General features: G+C 37.5%; 1 protein-coding gene and 1 long non-coding RNA gene across 6 annotated transcripts in view; one reads left to right on the top strand and one right to left on the bottom strand.

The window, feature by feature from the left end:
- CDH13 (cadherin 13) overlaps nt 1-21,862 on the top strand; it is a 505,317-nt gene extending 483,455 nt beyond the window's left edge. Inside the window, exons 12-14 of one of the 2 annotated variants that reach the window (XM_037408727.1) lie at nt 4,868-5,101; nt 6,366-6,581; nt 20,090-21,862. In XM_037408727.1, the coding sequence (XP_037264624.1) occupies nt 4,868-5,101; nt 6,366-6,581; nt 20,090-20,097 (458 nt within the window). In that variant the 3' untranslated portion in view covers nt 20,098-21,862. Of the gene's footprint in view, nt 1-4,867; nt 5,102-6,365; nt 6,605-20,089 lie in introns of those variants that run through there. The other variant, XM_037408725.1, reaches the window with a different exon arrangement.
- The window catches only part of LOC119157654, a 41,219-nt gene that overhangs the window by 2,220 nt on the left and 16,892 nt on the right, over nt 1-22,107 (bottom strand). For all 4 annotated transcript variants that reach the window (XR_005107620.1, XR_005107621.1, XR_005107618.1 and 1 more), the window contains 4 exons: nt 20,288-20,377; nt 18,705-18,807; nt 6,218-6,397; nt 1,246-1,351 (listed from right to left, as the gene is read on the bottom strand). This is a non-coding gene — a long non-coding RNA (uncharacterized LOC119157654). The remainder of the gene's footprint in view (nt 1-1,245; nt 1,352-6,217; nt 6,398-18,704; nt 18,808-20,287; nt 20,378-22,107) is intronic.

The raw sequence follows: 22,107 nt of genomic DNA, 5'->3' as shown, positions 1-22,107 counted from the left end.
TACAAAATACACGTCAGTTATTCCAATAAGGGATTTAAAAATTTCAGAAAGCTCAAGGTAGGATGGACAAAAAATTCTTCAATTTTGGGTGGTCTGTTGACCAGAGAATATGATTTAATATTTTAAGCAGCAACATTCAAGCAATTGTTTTACATGGATATGTTCTTAAGAACCATTTTACTGCTTTAAGGAATATGCATCTTCATTTTCAAGGACAGTCTAAAGTCACCGCAGTCTCAAATGTCCAAATGTGTTCATTTTCTAAATTCTGACTACAGTTTTGAATGCTTGGAAAACATAATTGGGTTCGTTTAGGCTAATCTTGAGATTTGCTGCAATTCAGAAAGGAAAAGCTGGAAGATAAGGATTAAATCTTCCTGACTTTTTTTCTCTTTGAGATGCATTTAAACGTCTCTTCTACCTTGAAAATGTTTTACCAGTTGAGAACAATGTTTTCCATCACCTTCTGTAAGTAAACACTGGCAATTTAGTGTGGATGGATGGCTACTTTTAACTACACTCATGCTCAGCTGTACTCCTAGAAGAGAATAGATTGTCTAAACATAGCTGTTGTGATTCCTACAATGAAGTGCCTAAATTTTCTCCCACTCTTGCTGCTGTTGATAGAGCTCACTTAGTGAAGGAAAACCACTACTGAATGTGAAAATAACAGGGTGATATGGCCCAGACACCAGTGTGGCCAGTGCTGTGTTCCCCAAGGCTTCCTTACCATTAAGTGAAAAAATGTATGACCTCAAAATGCTCTGTGAAAGTTACACTTTGAGTTAAAACATATAAAACCAATGTTCATATTAATAATTTGAAGCTACATTGTTATTCACATCTGCATTGACTATTTCATAGCCTCTGTAGATATGTGTGCACGCGATACTGTGAGACACCGAGGCATGGCTATGGACTTACCCAGCATGGATCCTTCTATCTGTCTTCTACGATGCTAACAGTAGGAAGGCAAGTTAGAAGTGAAAGTGTGTTTACATCATGTAAAGAAGTAAGGTGCTGTGTAGGCAACCCTCCATCACATCATGACTTTTTCTTTGGATACTTCTAAAATTGTTCTCAGCTTTCACTGTTGTTTTAGGGGTGGTTGGTTTCTTACTGTGCGAGACATACCAGATAAAATCTCTTCTGCTGTGTGGCAATTCCTAACTCTGTACTTTTGCTGTCATTTCAAAAAAAAAAATGAAAGCCGTTGGTATTTCAATGTGATCTGATTAGGAATACCTTAATTCAGCTTCAAAGCGGTCCAGATACTGTCTTTAATTTCATGGAGCACAGCTCAGCCGTATTAGACCTCTGTACACAATAGCATCACATTTCTGTAGAAAAACTAGAAAGTGGAACATGAAATGGTTCTTCCTGTCCATAAAAATGTTATGCTTAGATTAAATGCATCATCAGCCATTCAACCATATGATTGCTTGTTAGACATGCCATTTTATGAAAGTCTTGATACTTAAGAGAAATGTCATCTTAGTCCATGGCCATCATTGTGCATAATTGGTATCTTTTAAGAAACTAACTACCTGATTGGCAGTGTCATTTGGGTAGTTAAATGTCTAAATGTCATCATTGTTCCTACGGGAATTTTTTGGACCAAAACTCAATGCCAGTTTTCAAATTTCTTGGCTGTGTGCTCCTGCAGAGGGCTTAAAATTTAAGACTTTAATAATTCTAATATGATTCTACATGGCTTTTCTTTAAAATTCAAGTATACAGAAGTACACAAAGCTTCTGTTTCTATAATATTTCTTTTGAAACTATATTATTTTTTTTTTAACTAAAGGTAGCAACATGGTTTATGCTGATAGCACTAAAATCCAATTTAGCATCTACATACTGTGGTACCAGTCCCTTGCATTGCAGATTCTAGCTCCCAGACAACAGACCTCATCATATTCTATGCACTCTCTAACTCATAGAACAGAACTACTTTTCTTAGTCTGTTTTTCACTTGTTGCATCTTACAACAGCAGTAGCTATTGCCTAACTGAAGGCTGCTATTAGTAGTTTTGTATGCAGTCTAATGCCAGGATATGAAGACATTACCAGTCCTGATCCAGTTCAGATAAGTGTATTGCACATTCCCAGTTGTAGCATGTTCTAAGGTGAATCTGTATGTTTTTAGTGCTGCTGACCAAAGTTTCAGTCCCACAGACCTAATTTGAAAGATTTTATTTGCGTGTTGGTCTCAATGAAGGTAACTTATTAAAGTTCTCAGCCTTGCCCTAGCGTATTAAATCCGGATTAAATACCAAGATTTCACTTTCTTGCAGTATGAAATTAAGCATCCTTCAGTCTCTGTTTTAGTTTTTTACACACACGAGTAATGCTGTTTCATCCATGTTTGCCATAATATAATCACAGCTATGACACTTACCGGAGCTTAGCAGGACTTTGAAAATATCTCTGTCCCAAATGACTCTGAAGACAACTAAAGGTTTAAAGTGTTCACCTTCAGGAGGAATGGCCAATTCAGTTCAGTGACAAAAATGGGGCAAAGCTCTTTTGAAAAGCTGCTCCCAAGGGCTGTTGGACAGAACCCTTTGTGTCTTGGTTTATGCATTAATTGTGCTTTCAGCCACAAGGTTTTACAATACAAATCAGGAGAAGTTTTATTTCAGAATTAAAATATGCTATGGAAATCTTTCATTTCAAAACCAAAGCAGTCTGGAGATCATGGGATTTTTTTTTAATTATTTCAAAGGCATAATACTGTCAAATTTATGAAAGTCATATATTCCCAATGGATATGTTGTGACCATTTTTCATTGATTCATTTCTTGCTGTATTTTTTATGACATGCGTGTTAACAAGCTTCACTTTATGACCTTGACATTTGCTTATTTTTCTTTTGGAGGTCTTCATAAATCACCAAAAGATTTTGTTTAAATCATTATGAATAAACCAACCAGAGAATAAGTCATTGAAATGGACAGAAGCAATTTCCTTTCTCTCGATTTGTGTGTAATAGTTGACTGGCCCATAAGCCATATAAAGAGAGTGAAACATTTGCGCGGCAGAGAAAATGCAGCCATATCTGCGTCTGACAAAATAACAGTACGTTCATAATGCTGTTGGCTTCTTAATTTCAAAAGGCAGATTTTAATATTACTGACTTCAGAGAAAGATAAGAAGGGCAGTGCATAAGACATTATCAGTCCAGTGTGGAAATAATGCATTCAAAATTAAAGACAGCAGTTTAATTAAGTGCATGAAAGGCTGGCTTTTATGATCATATTTCAAATACTCAAATGTCTTTTCATCCATTCTGCCGTATGACTTTACTTAATAACATATCAAGAACAAAAAATGTATTGGAGTCTTTCTGCAAATTCAATTAGTCCAATAAAAAGTGAAAAATAATTTCTTTTTCATTAAAAAGAATTCAACCCTAACCCTTCTGATGACAAAGTGCAGGATGAGGAGGCGGGGGGGAAGCTAAAGAACTATGAAAATTCTGCCTTTGTTAAGCATTTCTATGTGCATGAAACAGATGAAGTGTCACCATTAGTAACATTTGTTATTGAAAGGACTAATTGCATTCTGCTACACTTAGTAGTTTATCAGATCTGGACCACAGGGTATTTACTTCTCCCTTAGGATGCACTCACAGTGCAGCAGTATTTCCATAGTTTATTGGGCTGCTATAGGCAGGGTAATTATGCTAAAGTGCACCTCTTTCAGTGCTAAACTTAAAACTACCATGACACACTGCACTAGTGCTTTACAGGTTAAGTGCAACCTCTTGAATCCTTTCTACTTGCTAAGTGTTTATAGCTAAGGGATGTGCAGAGATCATAGATCTTGTGTACCAAACCAGCAGAACGAATAACACAAACCAGAAGCGCAGCATTTCAAAGGAGAAATAATTATTAAGTACAGTATACAACGAAGGAAGTAATGTGCATTTAAAAATCTTGGATCACGTAAAATGGGATGGCAAAGGGATCCGTAATAAGATACTGAGCTCTAGACTGAAAGCAGTAGGTTACTGGCTCAACATGGGCCACATCTGTAGTGACTAAAAATTATTATCACTTGTCAGCTCCTCTCTGACCTCCCTGAAATGAGGTGCTAGTCTCAGTCTGGCTCCCAGTGGGCAGACGTTACAAACACTGGCAGTGCCACGGCTGGTTTGTCAGTCTCAGCCTTGGCACAAAGGCTTGTAGCAGTACCATGGTGAATAAACAACATACACACCTCTGAAGCTGATTCTTTCAGGTCAGGGCTGAGGCAGGCTGACAAACAATTTGGGAAAGCTTGAAACTCCACTGCTAACGCAGGCTGGCTCTGGGTAGATAAAAGATCTCATCTTCCAGAGTTGCATGTTGACAGGTTTCACTTCTGCTGACATAACTAAATGTGGCCCTAAGGGTTGCTGGGGAACGATCTGGTCCTGTTCTGTTTATGGGCACCCGCCATAAAAATTGATTCCCCTCTGCTCTCATTTTTCCTCTTACTTGTCTTGTTCTTGATTATTTTAATGCCGTGCTGTCTATCTAGGGGATGTTTCCTACTATGTTTCTCTCAGTATGTGTTTATGAACAGATTGTTTTCCAGATATCTATTCATGTCCTAATCTCATTTTAACTTCAAAATATTCCTCTCCCAGAGGTTTCCTTAGAATAATTATCCATACTGTAGAGAATCAGGCAGTCTGCATTCTGAAAATACAGCAACAAATTTACAATACCGACTCATCAGGTTTTTAAAGCCATAATTTTCATATAACAGAGGTAAGAACTATAAAAATTATTTCCTCTGCAAGCATGCAGGTACAAATAAGAGGAAGTGTTTATGGAATTATGATTTAATAAACATGCGTTTGTTTTTTTTCGTATAGGTAACCCTCCTGCTACAGGTACAGGAACATTACACATCACCTTGCAGGATGTCAATGACAATGTCCCATCCCTTTATCCAACACTGGCAAAAGTTTGTGACGATGCGAAAGATCTCAAGGTAGTGGTACTAGGAGCGTCAGACAAAGACCTTCATCCCAACACAGATCCCTTCAAATTTGAACTGAGTAAGCAATCTGGCCCAGAAAAATTGTGGAGAATCACCAAGCTTAACAGTAAGTCAATTACATTTATTTTTTTCCTTATGCGTTTGGTCCTCCCACCTCTACATCCCAGTATACTCGCCCTGAGGCTACCCATTATGTGAATTCAGGAGCAGCTGTGCATGAGTCTTGCAGGATGGACCCATTGCTGCAGCTTTTACACCATGCTGTTTTGGCTCGGACCAGCTGCCTGGTGGGACATACCACCTGCCTGCTTTTTCTCTGAAATCTGAACTTTTTCTCCTCTTCTCATTACATTGACCAAACTTTTCTCTTTCAGCTTTGTATGAAAGACAACTAATGGCATAGTTTTGCAAAGATTGCCACATTTCATGGCATGGAATTTGTTTGCATGAGATGCACAAGGCTTTGCTTTAGGACAGCATGAAACTTTTTCATGGGCTTTAGCAATGTACCTGAAAATTTTCCTGATTTTAAGTACAGAGTCTTCACAAATAAAATGCCCAAATGCACTGGGACCATATGTTATTGCTAAAAGGGTCAAAGCACATGCTATGCAGTTGCAAGAAGGTTTGTATGGCAAATTGTGGGCACAAAGTACTACATTTGTTTTTAATGTAGATTATTTCTATTTGTTTTCTAGCATGTATCATTTATCTCTGTCACTATCAAATCTCTAGCAGTTAATTTTATATTCTTCTTAGAAAAAACTAAAGACTGGCGTGATGCCTGTACTTGCAAGTGGAGGTGTTATTTTCTTTGCTGTTCTCCAAACATCAAACCTCCTAAAAGAGTTAAGGCACTCACCTGGGTACCAAGAGCTGTTATGAGCCACTATTGCTCAGGTGGAGCAGATCTGTGAATTTGAAGGGGCATTGCTTCCCTTTACTGCCTTCTCAGTCAAGCTGGGGAAGCAGTTTTGCCTGTACTTCCTTGCAAGAAGAGTTTTTTCCTTTAGGAAATAGATGTATTCTTCCCTCTTGTGTTGCTTTGGGGATGAGATGCCTCAACATTTCATTAGTATATCAGTTTCCACAGGCAAATTCTGCTAATAATTTGCAGACCAAACAAAAGGGGCTCTTCAAAGTCTTTCTTTTGATGGGGTTTAGAATAAGTTTGCAATTAGCTCTCAGCCCATGAATGAATTTCTGTACTGCCTCTTCTTACCTGCAATTCAATTCTTTAATCTTTTCCTTAGAGTGTTCTCATTTTATTCTTAATTTCCATGAGTAACTGTGGCACGTCTGGTATTTGCAGATTCCTCTTGCCTTCCAAACAACCACTCTTTGGCTCATTTTCCCCTTATCCTTTGCAGATACTCATGCCCAGGTCATCCTGCTTCAAAACCTGAAAAAGGCCAATTACAACATCCCAATCTCAGTGACAGATTCTGGAAAACCACCTCTGACTAACAACACAGAACTGAAATTACAAGTGTGTTCCTGCAAGAAATCCAAAATGGACTGCAGTGCAACTGATGCCCTTCATATCAGCATGACCCTTATCCTTCTTTCACTCTTCAGTTTATTTTGTAAGTCTTTTCCTGAACTGTAAGTAATGAAGTATTATTTAGCTGCTCATTTGTACGCTGCATAAGCAAACCTACCAAGGGAGAAGTTGAATTCATACATTGATATCATAATGCAGTAAATTTTGGTGTCTTTTTTCCTGAGGAAGTAACTATAAGGCAGAGGGAGGGGAGGGGGTTTCATAGTCAAAAAATAGCAACAAATGCCTGGTTGTCAAATTAAAAAAGAGAAGCAATAATTTTAAGCAGAATCAAAGGGAATTAGAGCTAGCATATGATAAACTAAGAAGCACCAGCTGTAGTAGCAGATTTGTGAGACACTTTCTTTCATCTCTCCCCACTTGAATTCAATTCAAGAACAGAAACAGGAGATTAAAGGTGTACTTCTAACAATAGCTGTTCAGGGTCACCATGAAAATGAGTACTGTCTGCTTCAATCTATTCCTCTGTATAAAGTGCGCAAGCAACTGGAACATGAGGAACTTATTCAAGATTCTGGGCTTAGAGCCATCCAGAATTGATAATGAAATTGCAAGTTGGGGTTGGAGGGCAGAGAGAACTGATGTGTAAAGGAAGCTTCTGAGAAAGCTTTCTAAAAGAGACAAGATCCCTAATTTGAATTGGAAGGAGGTGGTTTGTGGTTTTTTTGGTTTTGTTTGTTGTTTTGTTTTTTTAAATAATTCCAAAACGACTGAACAGTAGGAATTCAAAGCCATGGGATCCCAGCATCTAAGTTAGATATGTCCCTGGCTTGTCCTGTGGTGGCTTCCAGCAAAAGTTTTGATGCAGTGTTATTTTTTATTTCTTGTCTGCTAAAAAGCAATAGCAGTATCCTACAACTATGAGAGTAAATCTGTTATTCAAGGATTATTATCATACTTCTATGTTAGTAAAATACATTGTCTGGTGAATTAATACCTGAGTCATGGTGAAAGGCCTTATATTCTTGATGAGATAAAATCTACCATGAGGCAGAGATAGAGGTCAAGGCAGAGATAGTTTACACATCTGAGGCGTGTTGTATGCTTGATTACACATCTTGTCAGGTTTTGTCTTATAATATATTACTTTTATCCCAAAAGGGTAGCATGAAGGTCATTGTAAGAGAATTAGAACTAGCTAATGTTTGTGATGCTCTTTGAAGATGAAAAGGACTATATAAATGCTAAGTGCGAATTCAAGTTCTTTGTTCCAATCAGTGACACCTGAAGTATCTCCACTGGCTTTGGCTCAGTTATTCTGGGTGCAGTCTGCTGGAACCAAATACAGACTTCAGCTGTAATTTGTTAAAAATATTTGACAGTACGTGACACTGTTACATCAGTGATATAAATATGCAGCCCATTGATTCAAATATATTCTTGTTACTACTTCATAAATGTTGCTGGTGCTATACTAGGCATGACTTTCACCACAGCAATTACTTTCATATCTGACATGATTTGCACTTGAACTTTATTTACATTAATGCATCTGCTCAGAATACAATGAGGTAGAGAAAAGCTTTTTGCTTTTGAAAGTATTCGCATTGCTTTCTTCTATCCCCCAAAGAAGTCTGACCATTTTCCTTATGTTGAATTTTAAAAAGCAGTTTTAGGGAGTGGAAAGCTCTTCTTGCATTGCTCCTCTTGATTAACAGATCTTGTCCAGCTGGACTGTGGGCAGCATATAGGCCTCTGGCACCTGAATGGTGCTCTGAATGACAGGGATTCCCTCTCTTACTGTAAAAGAATAAATAGCACTGAAGAGTCTTTACACTGTGAACAATACAGACATGCCTGGAGCCTTTCTGATACCTTACATTCATTCAGAGTACTGTAATAAGTATAGAGGGAGCTGTAATTTTAAACAAAGAGTGGAGTAAGATTACGCACATACTCTGCCAGCAGGATGATGTTCGTTTCTGTTATCTGAGTAATAAAACCAAAACAAAGAGAAATAGTAGGTGTGTTGAAAGGAAGGGGAAGGAAAGATCTCCCTCTTGGGACAGAGGCTGTTTTATACATGGTTGTTGTGAGTGACAGTGTGAATTCCACAATAGACTTCAGCATGGGGAGACCTAATCCTCAACACAGGACCACGGTTTTTGTTAAAATTTTCTGCTTATTCAGTTGTGGGGTTTGGGTTCAGCCAGTGACACAAAGTGAGGCTGGTTATTCCATGTCTGGTACAGTCACCTTATCATGCTTATGCAAAGCCAGCACACATAACAATTTTCATAACCATTTTCCTCAGGTGTAAATGGCTACATGGAGACGTAAAAGAATGAGGCCAGGAGCCAGTTAAAATAATGTCGTTCTGTATTTGAACTTCTCTAGAATGTGCTGGTATCATTGCATTCCCAATTCATTTTCACACATAGGGTTTTTTTATAACTGCGATTAGTTCCATTGCAATGTTTTCTATAGTCCAAATATTTATCAGAGTAATCAAAGATTACGATGCCATAAAAACAAAGAGAACTTTAGTGCTTATTGAACAGATGAAACATCCCATTTCTAGTGGCAAGTTATGGGTTTAATTTTTGCAAAAGCCCTTACGTAGCTCACTTTGCTCCCAATGTTTATGTTTTATGAGGCTCTTGTTCCTAGGAGGTAAATCCTTCAGTCAAATGAACTTTGTTATTCATGCCAAAGTATTTCTTTTTGTATTTGACATCTGCTGTGAGGATAGATAGCCTTATGAAAGAGCTGTTCATGGTAAAAATGCCCTGCATGAATCTCCTCCCCATACAAAACATCTTGGTATTATCATTTAAATGATGCAATTATTATCTATACTTAGAATATGTGCCTCTTTCATAAATCATGAAGGAAGTCATATGTGGTAGATTTCTGAAGTATCTGAGCATAGAACTGAAGAGCCTGATTAAAACTGTAATGCATGCAAAAAGGAGCAGTTTTGCTTACTCTGTAGCAGCCCTACTGTGTTCAGTATATTGAGGGATAATGGGATACAGACTGCAGTTGCCCAGAAGCTCTTGGAAAGGTAGATATACTTGGAAGAAGAAATATTTAGGAGTTCTTGTTAGTCAGAAATAGAAAATACAGGATGCCAAAGTATGTGGACAGATTGCTGGTTTTCCACAACAAGAGAGTAAGGTCTTTCATGGGATTAAAAGATGGTGAATACAGAGTTGATTGAAAAAAAGGTGCATCTTTTATATTTAACCTAACTTGTTACCACTGGGAATCACTGAAGTTAAGCTGGGAAGATGTATAGTGAACAAGTAGAGGACTTTCTGAAGTTCTAATAGTTCATGCTAATAAATATTGGAGAGAATATTAAGGCTGTCATTATTGCAGACATGATGTTTAAGACGAGACCTAGTGTAGTGGGATCTTGTCCTCTGTTAGCTTTTCCCAGCCACTACTGGAGGAAAGATAGAACCAAAATGTACTAAAGTTTGCTCAACCTGAATTACTAAATTCTAAAAGAACGGATCAAAAAAAATAGATCTGGCTTCCTAGTCAGGAAGAAAGACTGCAGAAATTAGTTACTTCAGGAAGACAAAAAGTGGGAGAAATTGTGTTATGCAGCTGTCTGGTGCTGGGTCTGAGGTTGTCCGTGTTGTCCTTTACTGCTCTGTCATCTCAGTCACCTCATGTTTTCAACTGACGCAGGTAAAATAGCTCCTTTTCAGAATGAATGTAACCAAAGTGATGTGCTCAATAAGACTAGATTTATAAACAAGTTCCCTCTGGAAGGCTCCTGATCATTTTTAGTAAGAGAGTATCTACAACATTCCATAAGGATGTGGGAAGAGAGAGATAGGGGGAAATGTGCCCCTTATTGCAAATTGGTCACTGGTATTTCATTTGGGTATTGGTTGAACCAGACCTAAAAAGGAGAACAGCGGACCTTGAAAGTTTTTATTTATCATCAATTTCACAACAAGTTGTCATTAATATGTTTAGAAAACCTTTAACAGCAATCTCTTCTCAAGATATATAGGGGTTGGTAAAGCTGTTCTTTTTGCCCACTAGCAATGACATGGCAGAGTAATTTTCCATATGGAACTTGGTCAGAACAAGCCAAATCAAAGGCATGCATCAAAGAACTGTTAGGCCTTAAGTTACATACAGGTGACTGAGAAAAAAAAAAAAAAAAGAAAGTGAAAGACTAAGAGAAAACCAGATTTGTGTATATTGTTGTAATGAAGTTGGCAATGAAAACTGCCCCAGGCCCTATGGGAGACTGCGAAATAACTTCTCTAGCTGGCAGAACTATACTTTATAGCAATTACAAATTGTTTATAACATTATTTAAAAGAATATTTGCATTTTCAGGACTTTTGATTTGACAATAATTATTTCACTTAATGGCATATTCATAGAGTGATAATTGCATTTAATGTTTCCTTTTATATTCTACCAGCATAAAAGATCAAGTTAGATTCAAATGTGTTGAATCAAGGGAAAAAGAAGAACTAAAAGCACAACAGCCATGTCCTGAAGAAGCAGAATTCAGAGCAATTCTATTAGTAACTCAGTCACACTAGCAATATTTTCCTTAAATTTTCTTGTTAGGAAGACTAGACTTCAAACACTTCATGTTGAAAATAAAATATTTTTGATATCTTAGTTGACTGTCATCCATTGATAAGAAACTTCTTTTTGTTAACATGGCCAGCAGACTACAAAGTTCTAAGTTGATTTGCGCTTAAAGTATTCCATTATTATGAACAGCATGTAAGGTGAGAGACTGGGGGGGAAATACTGCTATGAAGAAATTAAATAAGCTCAAGGTCTCTACATTGAAATTAATTTGTTAAACTGAGGGTGAAAGGCCTCAGGTGTGTTGAAAAACAGAGGCTTGCACAGATGTCTGTACTGTGATTGCAAAGAAGCCTTAGTGACACCCTTGAATTTAACTTATTAATTTCCACCAACTTTTCCTGGTTTAATGCCTGCTATCCCACACCATAATTTTTTTCTGATTTGAGGAATGCAGCTACAGGGTAAATAGAAATAATGTCTTTTTTTTTTTTTTCTTTTTTGTCCCTTGAAAATTACGTATTTGGTATTAAACTATCACAAAAATTCAAATTATAGTAAACTGGTGGATTTGAATTTACCTGAACATAGACAGCTGGAGTTAAAACTGCAGTGTTATCTTTCACCCAGTTCATTTTTCAAAGCAGGAGAAGCATCTGTATCTCTTGTACATCCTATGTTATTTGTGCAGGAATATCAAACGTCTGAAGACTGAAGCAACACATTCTTGAATGGCACAAGACTAAGACAAATCATAGCAGGTTTCATATGGAAAAGACCTTTAAGGTCATTGCTCTTTCCATTACAAGTGCAGATTTGTTACCTGCAGATTCACAGTTTTCAGCCTTTATTGTGAGTTACTTGGCTTAGTTTTAGAAAATCAGGTAGCGTATTTTTTTCATGGCGCAGCTAGTAGGATTTTTGTTTTTCCCAAGAAAAGAGTTCATCCCTATTCCATATATTCCAAAAAGGACCATTCCCAACAGGTGAAATTGCTAAAAAAAAATACTTTTTTTTTTTACCTTTTAGGTTATCTGATCATATTTTAATCTTCTATAGAAATTTTCTTCCTTTCAGAGCGTGGCATTTAATTAAAAAAAATATCAGTTTAATTAGAAAGACTAGGACAGTTTGCAAGATAAATTTTCCCATATCTGAGAAGTAAAACATCCCTATATTGGCTAGAATTTCAAAAACTACCAAGATAGGGAGTGTTTTGCTGTGGAAAGGAGGTAGGGGGTAGGTTGGGGGTGGGGTGGGTGTTGCACTATTCTAATTTATATTCTTGCATTAAAGTGCATATCATGTGGGTACCTAAAGTAGCAGCTAAGTGATGCTAAGCAAGTAATTTGAAATTACTGACGTTTAGTGAGTTCCAGTGATGTAAATCTCACTTCCTAAAACAAATAATATCAGCAGCAACATCCACTATTACTCTAATACTTATTATATTTGTTACAGATGCTTTTCTCCATATAAACATTATTCATGTTACCGCTAAATTATCAGTGAATATAGATGCTTTCTCAAACGTATGTATGAGAACAATACCATTGTTACATGTCATCTTAAAGATTTTGGTCCATTAGACTTTAGTAAGGAAAGGATGGTTTGGGGGGTTAAAGGACTGCATTCAAATTAAGATGGTTCCAATTTGAATCTCTCTTTTAAACAGACCTCTATGCCCAGTCTTCTAATTTCTCTACGGGTCTACTCAGTCCTGCAATTTGTTGTGCAGTTGGCTTTGGGAGCCCACCTAAAGTTAATGGGGCTTGAAATGGCACAGAAGTCCATATGTATGTACATAATTGGAGACACGATGTTTATATACCTAGTCATATAGACATGACAAATAGAAATACTCTCAAATTGTACATCAGCATATTTAAAATGTACTTAATGACATTACATTTTATTGAGTCAATTAGCTGGGAAATGGCATTTTATGCACATTTTAAACCATCCAAACATGTTCCAGAAGTATAGACATGAAAAAATACGACAGTTTAGAAGATGCGTGTTTGGAATGCAAAAGAGAAAAGCATTACTAGCAAATACAGCTCCTTCCCTAAGAGCTGTAATATTGTTCCTGATGGTCATTCTGTAGACATGAAATGAACATTTAAAGAGATTGGCTTGATAGACCATTCAGTGTTGTGAATTCAAATGAACATTTTATGTTTTCATTTTCTCAACAGTTCTCAACAGTAACTGTTGATATATAATATATTGTATTTCTTTTCTGAACAACCTCTTAAAGTCACATAAATATATAACTTCAGATAGTTATCATCTGAATTTGTTCTGTAGTGGACTATGGCTGAAAACGAGAACTGAATAAATGACCAGTTCAAATATGTTTTCTGTCATTAATGGCTACTATACACCATGGGATTTTTGTTTCTTTTAGCTGTCTCTGTTATAGAGTGGGAAAACATCCAACAACATCCAAATGCCTCAAAATGTGGACAGCTTGTTATTCAGCTTTAAATGTGATATGTGATATTAAAAACTAATAGGCATAGACTAAAATGTGTGCAAAGGTTAGATGATGTTGCTTTTGTTTCTCCACTGGACAGCTGATACTTACTAAGTCCTTTGGAAGGCCATTGATGTTTGGAGTATTTCAGGCTACATCCTAAAGCCTTACTTTAGCCATACACTTAATTTACATGTCATTCTTAGCACTTATGTAAACTGTCATGCTTATGAGTTCTTCTTGAAATATTCTGAAATAGGTTGAAATCAAGACAGCCAAACCTGGAAATTTTCTAATTTGATTTTTCCTTTTCCATAGCTTCTAAGCATAAGAATATAAATGAGAGAAAAGTATTATTTACTAAGGGTTTTTTTTTTTCAGATGATTCTTTTAGTATTTCAGGCTGGGGTTAATGTATACCTACAGATCTGAATGCGTCTGGACTACTTATGTTCACATTCTACTTATTAAAACCTGATAGTAAACTAAGCTGTACTGCTGTGGAAGATGAGAACTGACTGCTTAAGCAGTTACACATTGCTGTAGAAGGCTGGCTAGCCATTACATTTGATGCATTTCATTTTCAGCATAAAGATGAAAAATTAGGAGACTTGTTCAATGCTATTATTTCAAAACTGTACTTATTCATTTCACTTGCTGAAATTTATCAGATTAAAGCACGAGGAAATATACTTCCAGACTGCAGGCAGTCAGTTCTGCAATTGTTATGTTTTGAAAGAACTGGAAAAGAAAGGAAGCATTTATTTCCTGTTGGTCAAATGAAGGCAACATTGCTTTAGCAAAGTATCTAGATAAAATACATATCAATTAAAAAAATAGTAATCTAGGACATTTTAGTTGCTTTTCACTAGAAATTACCATCACTACCAGTACGGTGCTTCATATTCCTAGTGGACAGGAATTTTATTACAAGATGCTTTATGTGATAAATGTAGCAGTGCCCTGGATTGAGTTGTACATGTTTCTAAACTTTTAAGCAAACATAGCTAATCCTTTAGTTGATCTGAGGAACTTTCCTTTCAGCTGGTGTTTCTTGTATGCACATACATTTCGCACTTCATAAGAACAGCCCGTGACATAGTGAGTATATATGACAAGGAAGAGGTGAAGCAGAAACAAGGATTCAACAGGGAGCAGGGCCCTTGCCAGAAGGGTAAGAGTGCTTTGGCATAAATCAGCACTGTTTAAGATCTGCCAGTAAAGTCTTACAATAAATAAATTTGCATTGAGACACACACACAGATACCTTTTGAAAATTACTTCAGCCTGAGCAACTTAGTCCCATGTGCAAGCTGATTGCTTTGGATTGGCATGTTTCTCTACTGTCTTGCCAGTTTTGGCCGACTGCATAGCACGCACCATCATTTCAGCTCCTGAAGTTAAATATTGACATTGATACATGAGAGCCTACTGAAGCTTTGAGCAGAATTATGAGACACTCATTTCACAAACACAGTACTAGTGCATACTGTGTTTTTCCTATCATTAAGAACTTTGAAATAATTTACTCACATTAATGAGAAACAAATTATATACAATGCTTTAAGCTGAAAATTTTCAGGATAAACTCTTTTACTTCTCTCTTCCTTATAAACTTTTCCACAAGGCATTACTGTTCAGTGAAATGGCTAATTTGCTGCAGTCACAAGCATACCTACTGCTCTTCCTGACACTAAAACTAAATATCTTAATTGCAGGAATAAGGGCACATGGTATCTGTATGGGGTAGCTGTTTCAACCTCAAATTCATCGAGATTTGGGGTGAAAAAGATTCCCTTCTTTTTCTGAGAAGACAATACCAGGATAGTCAGAAACCCTCTAAAATTGGTGAGGATCACATTAGAGGCTTCAGTGAGAGCGATTTCTGCAGAAAGAAGTTATATATAGCTACGCTAGCTTTATGCTGCTCGTGCATTCCCCAGATACCTTGAGGGAAAGGTTTGGGGTGACCATGTCAGAACAAGGATGCACACACCGCCTCTGTGGCTTTCACGCCTGCAGCCGTATGCAGAAAATTACTTGTTGTAGGTAGACAGAAGTCACGTTTAAAACAACACATGGTGTGTAATAGTTCTTGAGTGCCGAGACCAGCTATGGAGACAGTGTTGTTCTTAACAGCCAATACAAAGAAAATAAAATAATTACTAGGCATAATGATCATTAGTGTTCGGCTCTAAACCTGCCAGGCACAGGCTTACCAGGGCATTAAGTGCCTAAAAGAGAGTGTGGATCAGCAGATGTGCTCCCTGCACACATTATTTGCACATTTTATGCTCACAGTATTCCTTAAATACTAATATCTTTTATGTGCTGTTACCAGCTGCAAACTTTAAAACATGTGTGATATAAAATACATAAAAATGTGTCCAAAAAAAACCCCAAAAAAATCAACACAGACCCCTTGTAGTCAGTAGATAATACCAGAAGTCAGTAGTCCGTAGCTGAGCTATTTAGAGGTGGGACTCAAGAAGTAGACCCTAATAATCTGGCAGTATGTATTTCTGGAACTTTCATTTGGTCCTTCATTATGGGGAAAATAAACAAGAAAAAAAGCTAACAAGAATACTACAATTCCTATACAGAAAACAATAATGAACATTGGAAATCCAGCTGGAAAAAGAGAGATTTTCAATATGGACCAGATGCTTATCAGATCCCAAAAAAAATTCTAATAGCGCAGTTCTGTTGATTTCAGCAGATCTGCTAACATTCATCGTGGAGTTTTCTGCACAATACTTTACTTGTTCTTGACTTCTGTAGATTTTGTATTAAGGGAGTTAGTTACTGGCCAGAATGTTTGTCAAATAACGCTTTATATGACTATATTTGAATATTTTTGAAAGTAAATGTGTAACTGATAAACTTTGTTATTAACCACAGAAGTTAGATTAACTTAACTTCTCTGTTAGACATGAACAATTTTGTATCAACCTTGTGTGCAATAGAAAGAACAAAGACAGATTTGAAATCAAGTGCTCTTACTGGAAGTACCAAAGATTATTATCTACTGAAATGTTACAGCCCAAAATTCTGAATGTTGAATCTGATTTTAAAAGCCAAAACCTACTCCTTTAGTCATCCACCTTTATAAAAGGGTCAAGTCAGCATTAATGAGCAGAGGGATATAATGCTATCCAAAGGTAATTCTTTTAACACAACCAGTTAAGGCTGGCAAAAGGGCTGAGCTGAATTCATAGCAGTCTTGGCACCCTTTGCCAATGCTAAGATTTTTGTAGAGGTGTCAGCAAAAGCAGATGTTAAGGAGACAGCATTTTATAGCTGCTTGCAGGGAGCTCCTCCTATTACATGAGAAAGCCTGTGGAAAAGCCCAAACAGGTTTCATTGAAAACGTGTCAATGAAAGCTGATATCACGGGCTATGAATGAGAGGAAAAACAGGTCGTGTAGGGATAACTTGAGAGGGAAGAGGCCTTGAAGGAGTCACAGTAACAGAGGTTTTGTCAAAGTTATGGACTAGGAAAATGCTCCGTACAGCAAAAGATTGACAGGGTAGGAACACACGGTACCTTGAATTTGTCAAGAGCTTGAAAAGGTGTTGTAAAACTGCTAACTGAGGAGAGCCTGGGTAGGAGATTTAGCTGTTTGAATGGCTAGAAAAAGCACTTTTGGACAATATGTGAAAAAGAATCCTCTAGATTAAGACATAACCTAAATATACAGACCTAGAAAGGAGATTCCGTGACAAAAACCTTCTCCAGTTTGGGTCTGGTTTTAGATTTGAGTGAGAGGCAGGATGATAGTGTTGTCCTGAGCAATAAAAGGAAGAACTAGAAAGGAGTGCTTTAGGGGAAAGGTTTAAGAGCTCAGTTTACCTGTGCAGAGCTGCCAGCTAAACATTGAAAAGGTATCAGAGCTAGAGGTCGACATTTTAGTCTAAATGGGAAAGCAGGTAAAGAGAGTAAGATCTCTGGTCTGTCAGCACTGAAGAGATTGTTGGATGTGTATGAATGGTGTCACAGAGAAGGGGAAGAAATTAAAGCGGGGGTGAAAAAGGTTTCCCCAGAAACCTGGGATGGAGGGAATGGTACAGAAGGACATGCTGGAAAAGCGATTAGAGAAATCATAGTAAAATGGCAGGAGGGGATAGTCACAGGAGCCAAGCAAACATCAGATTTCCAGGCATGTGATTAAATGGCTAGAAGGCAGCTGATAGGTCAGAAAAGATCCAGTTGATAAGCAATTTCAGTAGAAAGAAAGCAGAGAGGGACTATAGAGCTTTTAGATGAAAGGGAGAAGGAATGGGGTAGTGCTTGAAGAGGCAGATGGGGCAACAAGGAGAATCAAAAGCATGCTTATATTGAGAGAGAGAAGCTAGCCTTCAAAAACTAGCATAGGAAAAAGCATATTCCTAATTAAACCTGAACTCACTAGTTTTAATATTTGTTTACTCAGAAAAGGCAAGATAAGGTAGTAGCATTCATTATATCTGTCAATATGATGTGAAATACACAAGCTTTTCTTCAGGTCTGCCCATAAATCAACATATATTGCCCTTTATTTACAAGCTGTTGGTGAAGCAGTCACTATCTGCTTGAATTTGTGTGGTATTTATAAACTTTGTGCTGACAGATTCCTCTGATGAAGTTTCAGCCTATGGATAGTACAGAAATTCAGTGCTACAGTTGCTGTGCATTCATCATATACAAGTGCCTGTCCTTAGCATGAAGACCTTCAGGGATCTCCTAAATATCAAGAGGAGTTTTGCCAACACAAAAGCTAGTGTTACTTCCTTTGAGTCAGGATTGAACAATGCCCTTTAAGGATACTAAGCTTCACTGTGATCTGGAAGTGCTATTTTTGAGGTGGTCTGGGAGATCAGAGTCCTCAACTCTTGCTTTTCACTATCCTGGGAGATCAAGTTGTTAATGAGAATTTAGTCCTAGCTGGAATCCCTAAACCAAATATATCCAGACTTTGGCAGTCATGATCACAAATTCCTTATATGTAAGTCTGGCTCCTTATGTTTGTGGCCGGACCTTTTCTTTAAACAGCATGCTAAAAATCCACATTTTATCTTATTTGGAAATCTCAGTGATACTTTTCATTTCAATGAGCCCCTTCCATCAGTTCCTTTATGGATTCTTAGGCTTGCTTGATTTGCTTTACTTACCTTCCTTTAACAGAGCGAGGTGATGCTGCAGGGGAAAGGACAGGCTGTTGCACGCTATCCAGGTGACTGCCTTGCTGCATAGCCCATCTGGACAGGCCTCTACCTGGAAAAAATTAATATTGAAATCAATTCAAAATAGTACCAAGATAATAACAAGAAGGAAACAGACACAGTAAAATAGCCTTATCAAGAATTATATTAAACTTGATTTACCCAAAAAGAAAAGCAGATAATTAAAAATGAATAAAAACCACAAGCAAGCATCTAATAATGACCATTATGTTACTGTTTATGCTGCATGTGTCTGTGTGGAACATCCTTTTGGTTCAGTTGGGACCAGCAGCCTTGGCTGTGTCCCCCAGCCTACTCACTGGTGGGGTGAGAAGCAGAAAAGGCCTCGATGCAGTGTCAGCACTGCTCAGCAATAACTAAAACACTGGTGTGGTATCAGCACCGGTTTGGTCACAAATCCAATACATAGCACGCACCATATGAGCTACTATAAAGAAAATTAACTCCATCCCAGCCAAAACCAGTACAACCAGTAAACCAACACTGTAAAGCCAGAAGCTGTATTTAAGAGGAGCCAGATCAAATTTAGCTAGTGTTTTTATAATACAGTAACAATAATTTTGCTATCATTATTCTTACTATTCTTGTGTGGGTTTACTGTGAAGACAAATATTAGCAATTTACTAGTGTCCAAGGGAACCTGGAGGAATATGACCCATTAGCTATAAGTAATGTTATATTTGCTCTTAATCTCTGGTTTTCTGAATTTCTTTATTACCTCTGCATTATCAGAATGCCCATCTAAAATAGGTAAAACCATTCAAGTTGTGCCACCTCCACATTATTTAAAAAAAACAAATGTTAGGCAGTCCACATAAGATTTGTATTTCTGTAGCAACATTAGGATGATATGCCAGCTCCTTTATTCCCTGGTATATTCACAAACCATAAGGCATTATAAATGTGTTATTATAAAAAAGATATTGTTTGTTTGCTCTTTGCTTGTCAACGGTGTGTGCATGCAAGGAAGTGACTCACTGGCATTTTGCTTGCACTCTTGCACTAAGCATAAGTGATCAAGGTGTCAAATGGGGAAGATCGCGTCCTGGCTCAAGATTTATGCTCACACCTCCGCACTACATCTTCCTGAATTACGCTACAAAGGTCTCTGAATGCCTCAGGTGACATTCTGGGGTTTCCTCTTGGATATTTCTATCTTCACTAATAATTGCTTCTGAACCTGGTTAATTTATATTTAATTACTGACAAACGCGCATGCACTCGATCAGTAATTTAATTGGGGAAAACCCCAAAAAAGTTAAAAAATACTGTGATCTGCATAGTAGTAATCACCCACATTTCCCATCATTTAGGTCTGTAAGAACTCCTGACATTTGAAGCTGTCCTACCGAGTTGCCATGGCAACGAGAAAAAAGAAAACGTCAGATCTGAAGATTGCAGTTTACAGTAACTGTTCTTCACTACTAGGCCTCAGTTGCTCCAGATTCAGTTTAATTTGCAACCTCACTTAATCTGACTCTACATTGGTGTTTGACAGCCTCTACCCTCACCTCCGTTTGTTAATGGGTTCCTCTTGCAAGACGCAAAGTTTATGCGAATTTTCTCTGAATGTTGAAAGACCATGACTTCTAAACCGGACCCTGGGGGAGCAGAAAACAGATTGACTCCATTTTTTTCTATCTGTTGACTTGTTGCTATTCAACTGTTCAGAAAATATTTTGTCTGTGGGTTAGTATTTGTATATGTATGAGTGTATGTATATATATATATTTATATAGAGAGAAGAGTTATACGACAGGTTTAGCTTTTATAAAATATTCATCTGAGCGTGCAAAGGGCAAAGCAGAATAATACAGCCACAGATGAATGGTAACTATTCTACCACCGCTAAACCTACTGTATTTGCTGTTTATAGCGTGGCCAGAAGGAGAGAGCCTGTTGCAATCGTACCACTACAACAGCCACCTTGGTGACACAAATAAAGCAGGCTCGGCTCTGCAGTGTCACTTCTTGTACCTCAGGTTCAGCAAACAAGAAAGGCAAGCCCCCTGGCTTCCTTCTGATCTGAACTGCATTCCCTGTGCCCCAAACGGAACCATCTGATCCCGCAGGAGCAGTGCCTGGAGGTTCAGTGATGCTCTGATTTGTGAGAAAGCAGGCAGCAGCCAGCTGCGAGCAGCGCTGTGTGGCTCACCGCTGCCAGCAATGGGAGCGCTGGGCCTGACGGTAACGGGGCTAAAGTCAGCGCCTTTTATGTTCCTGCAGATAATTATGTGCTGGGGCAGTTTACAAAATTTTAAGTATTTCATCCGCTCTGCAGACACCGTTACATAGGCAGATGTCTGTATGGGAGAAACTGATTGGGAACAGCAAAAGCAAAGTATTTCTCAGCAGCACGGGTCTCTCTCTCAGCCTCTATGCAGCTGTCAGTACATCCGTAAGTGCAAGGAGGAAAACAGATGCCCAGTTCTATAAATATATCTACACACACACATATATATAGTTTTGAATATATATATACATACATACACATGTACACGCAGTTTCCAGTTACAAGTAACAAGAGCATTTCTTTCTGTGTGTAAACTTACCACACTTGTTTGCAGACATGGGGAAAAAAGGGTGTTCGTTATATATGAATATGAAATCCTTTTTTATTCTGTGAGCATGTAAGGTTAAAAAAAAAAAAACAAACCTTCTAACTGTATCAAGATGATCATCTTGTTAATAAATTGTAAATGATCCATCAAAGCTCACACCAAATTTTTATAAAATTAACACAACAGGTATACTAGTGACAGACTGTGGCTTTTATTAGAGCTTGCCAGTAACTAGGGTAAGGTAAGTATCTTAGAATATTTTAATAAACTTGCTTATTTAAAGTTTAAACAAGAAAGCTTCCTTATGCAATAGAACTTTGCAGCTGCATTCTTTAGTTAGCATTTTTACAGTACTTATGAGTCATACTGTATGTTGTCTTTACTACAGTGAGATTATGAGCATATCTTCCACACCACGTATATGTTTCAATAGTAAAGATTTTTGGAAGCATTAAAAAGTCCAAACATACATTTGGTTTTCCATAATGCTACACTAGATATTAAATGTGTGTTGGTGGTTAAAAATTGCTGTACAATAGCTTTTCTCTGACTTCCTGTATTGTTCCAAATATGAAACAGGCCTTTTTTTTTTTCTTTCTTTTTTTTTTTTTAATCAAAAGGAGTAACAACAACAGTGACAGAGGAAAAATTAGTTTGTGTTGTGAACTTTCCTAACATTGTAAATTTCTTAGTAAGATACAAGCTGCCTTCAGACAGGAACCTATTTTTGTCTTCCAGCATCACTCCTGCAGTCCTGAACAAGTAAAATT

The sequence above is a fragment of the Falco rusticolus genome, chromosome 15 (assembly GCF_015220075.1).
Source record: "Falco rusticolus isolate bFalRus1 chromosome 15, bFalRus1.pri, whole genome shotgun sequence".
NCBI classification, from domain to species: Eukaryota; Metazoa; Chordata; class Aves; order Falconiformes; family Falconidae; genus Falco; species Falco rusticolus.
The sequence above is the reverse complement of the archived record's forward strand: the minus strand, read 5'-3'. Positions and strand labels throughout refer to the sequence as shown.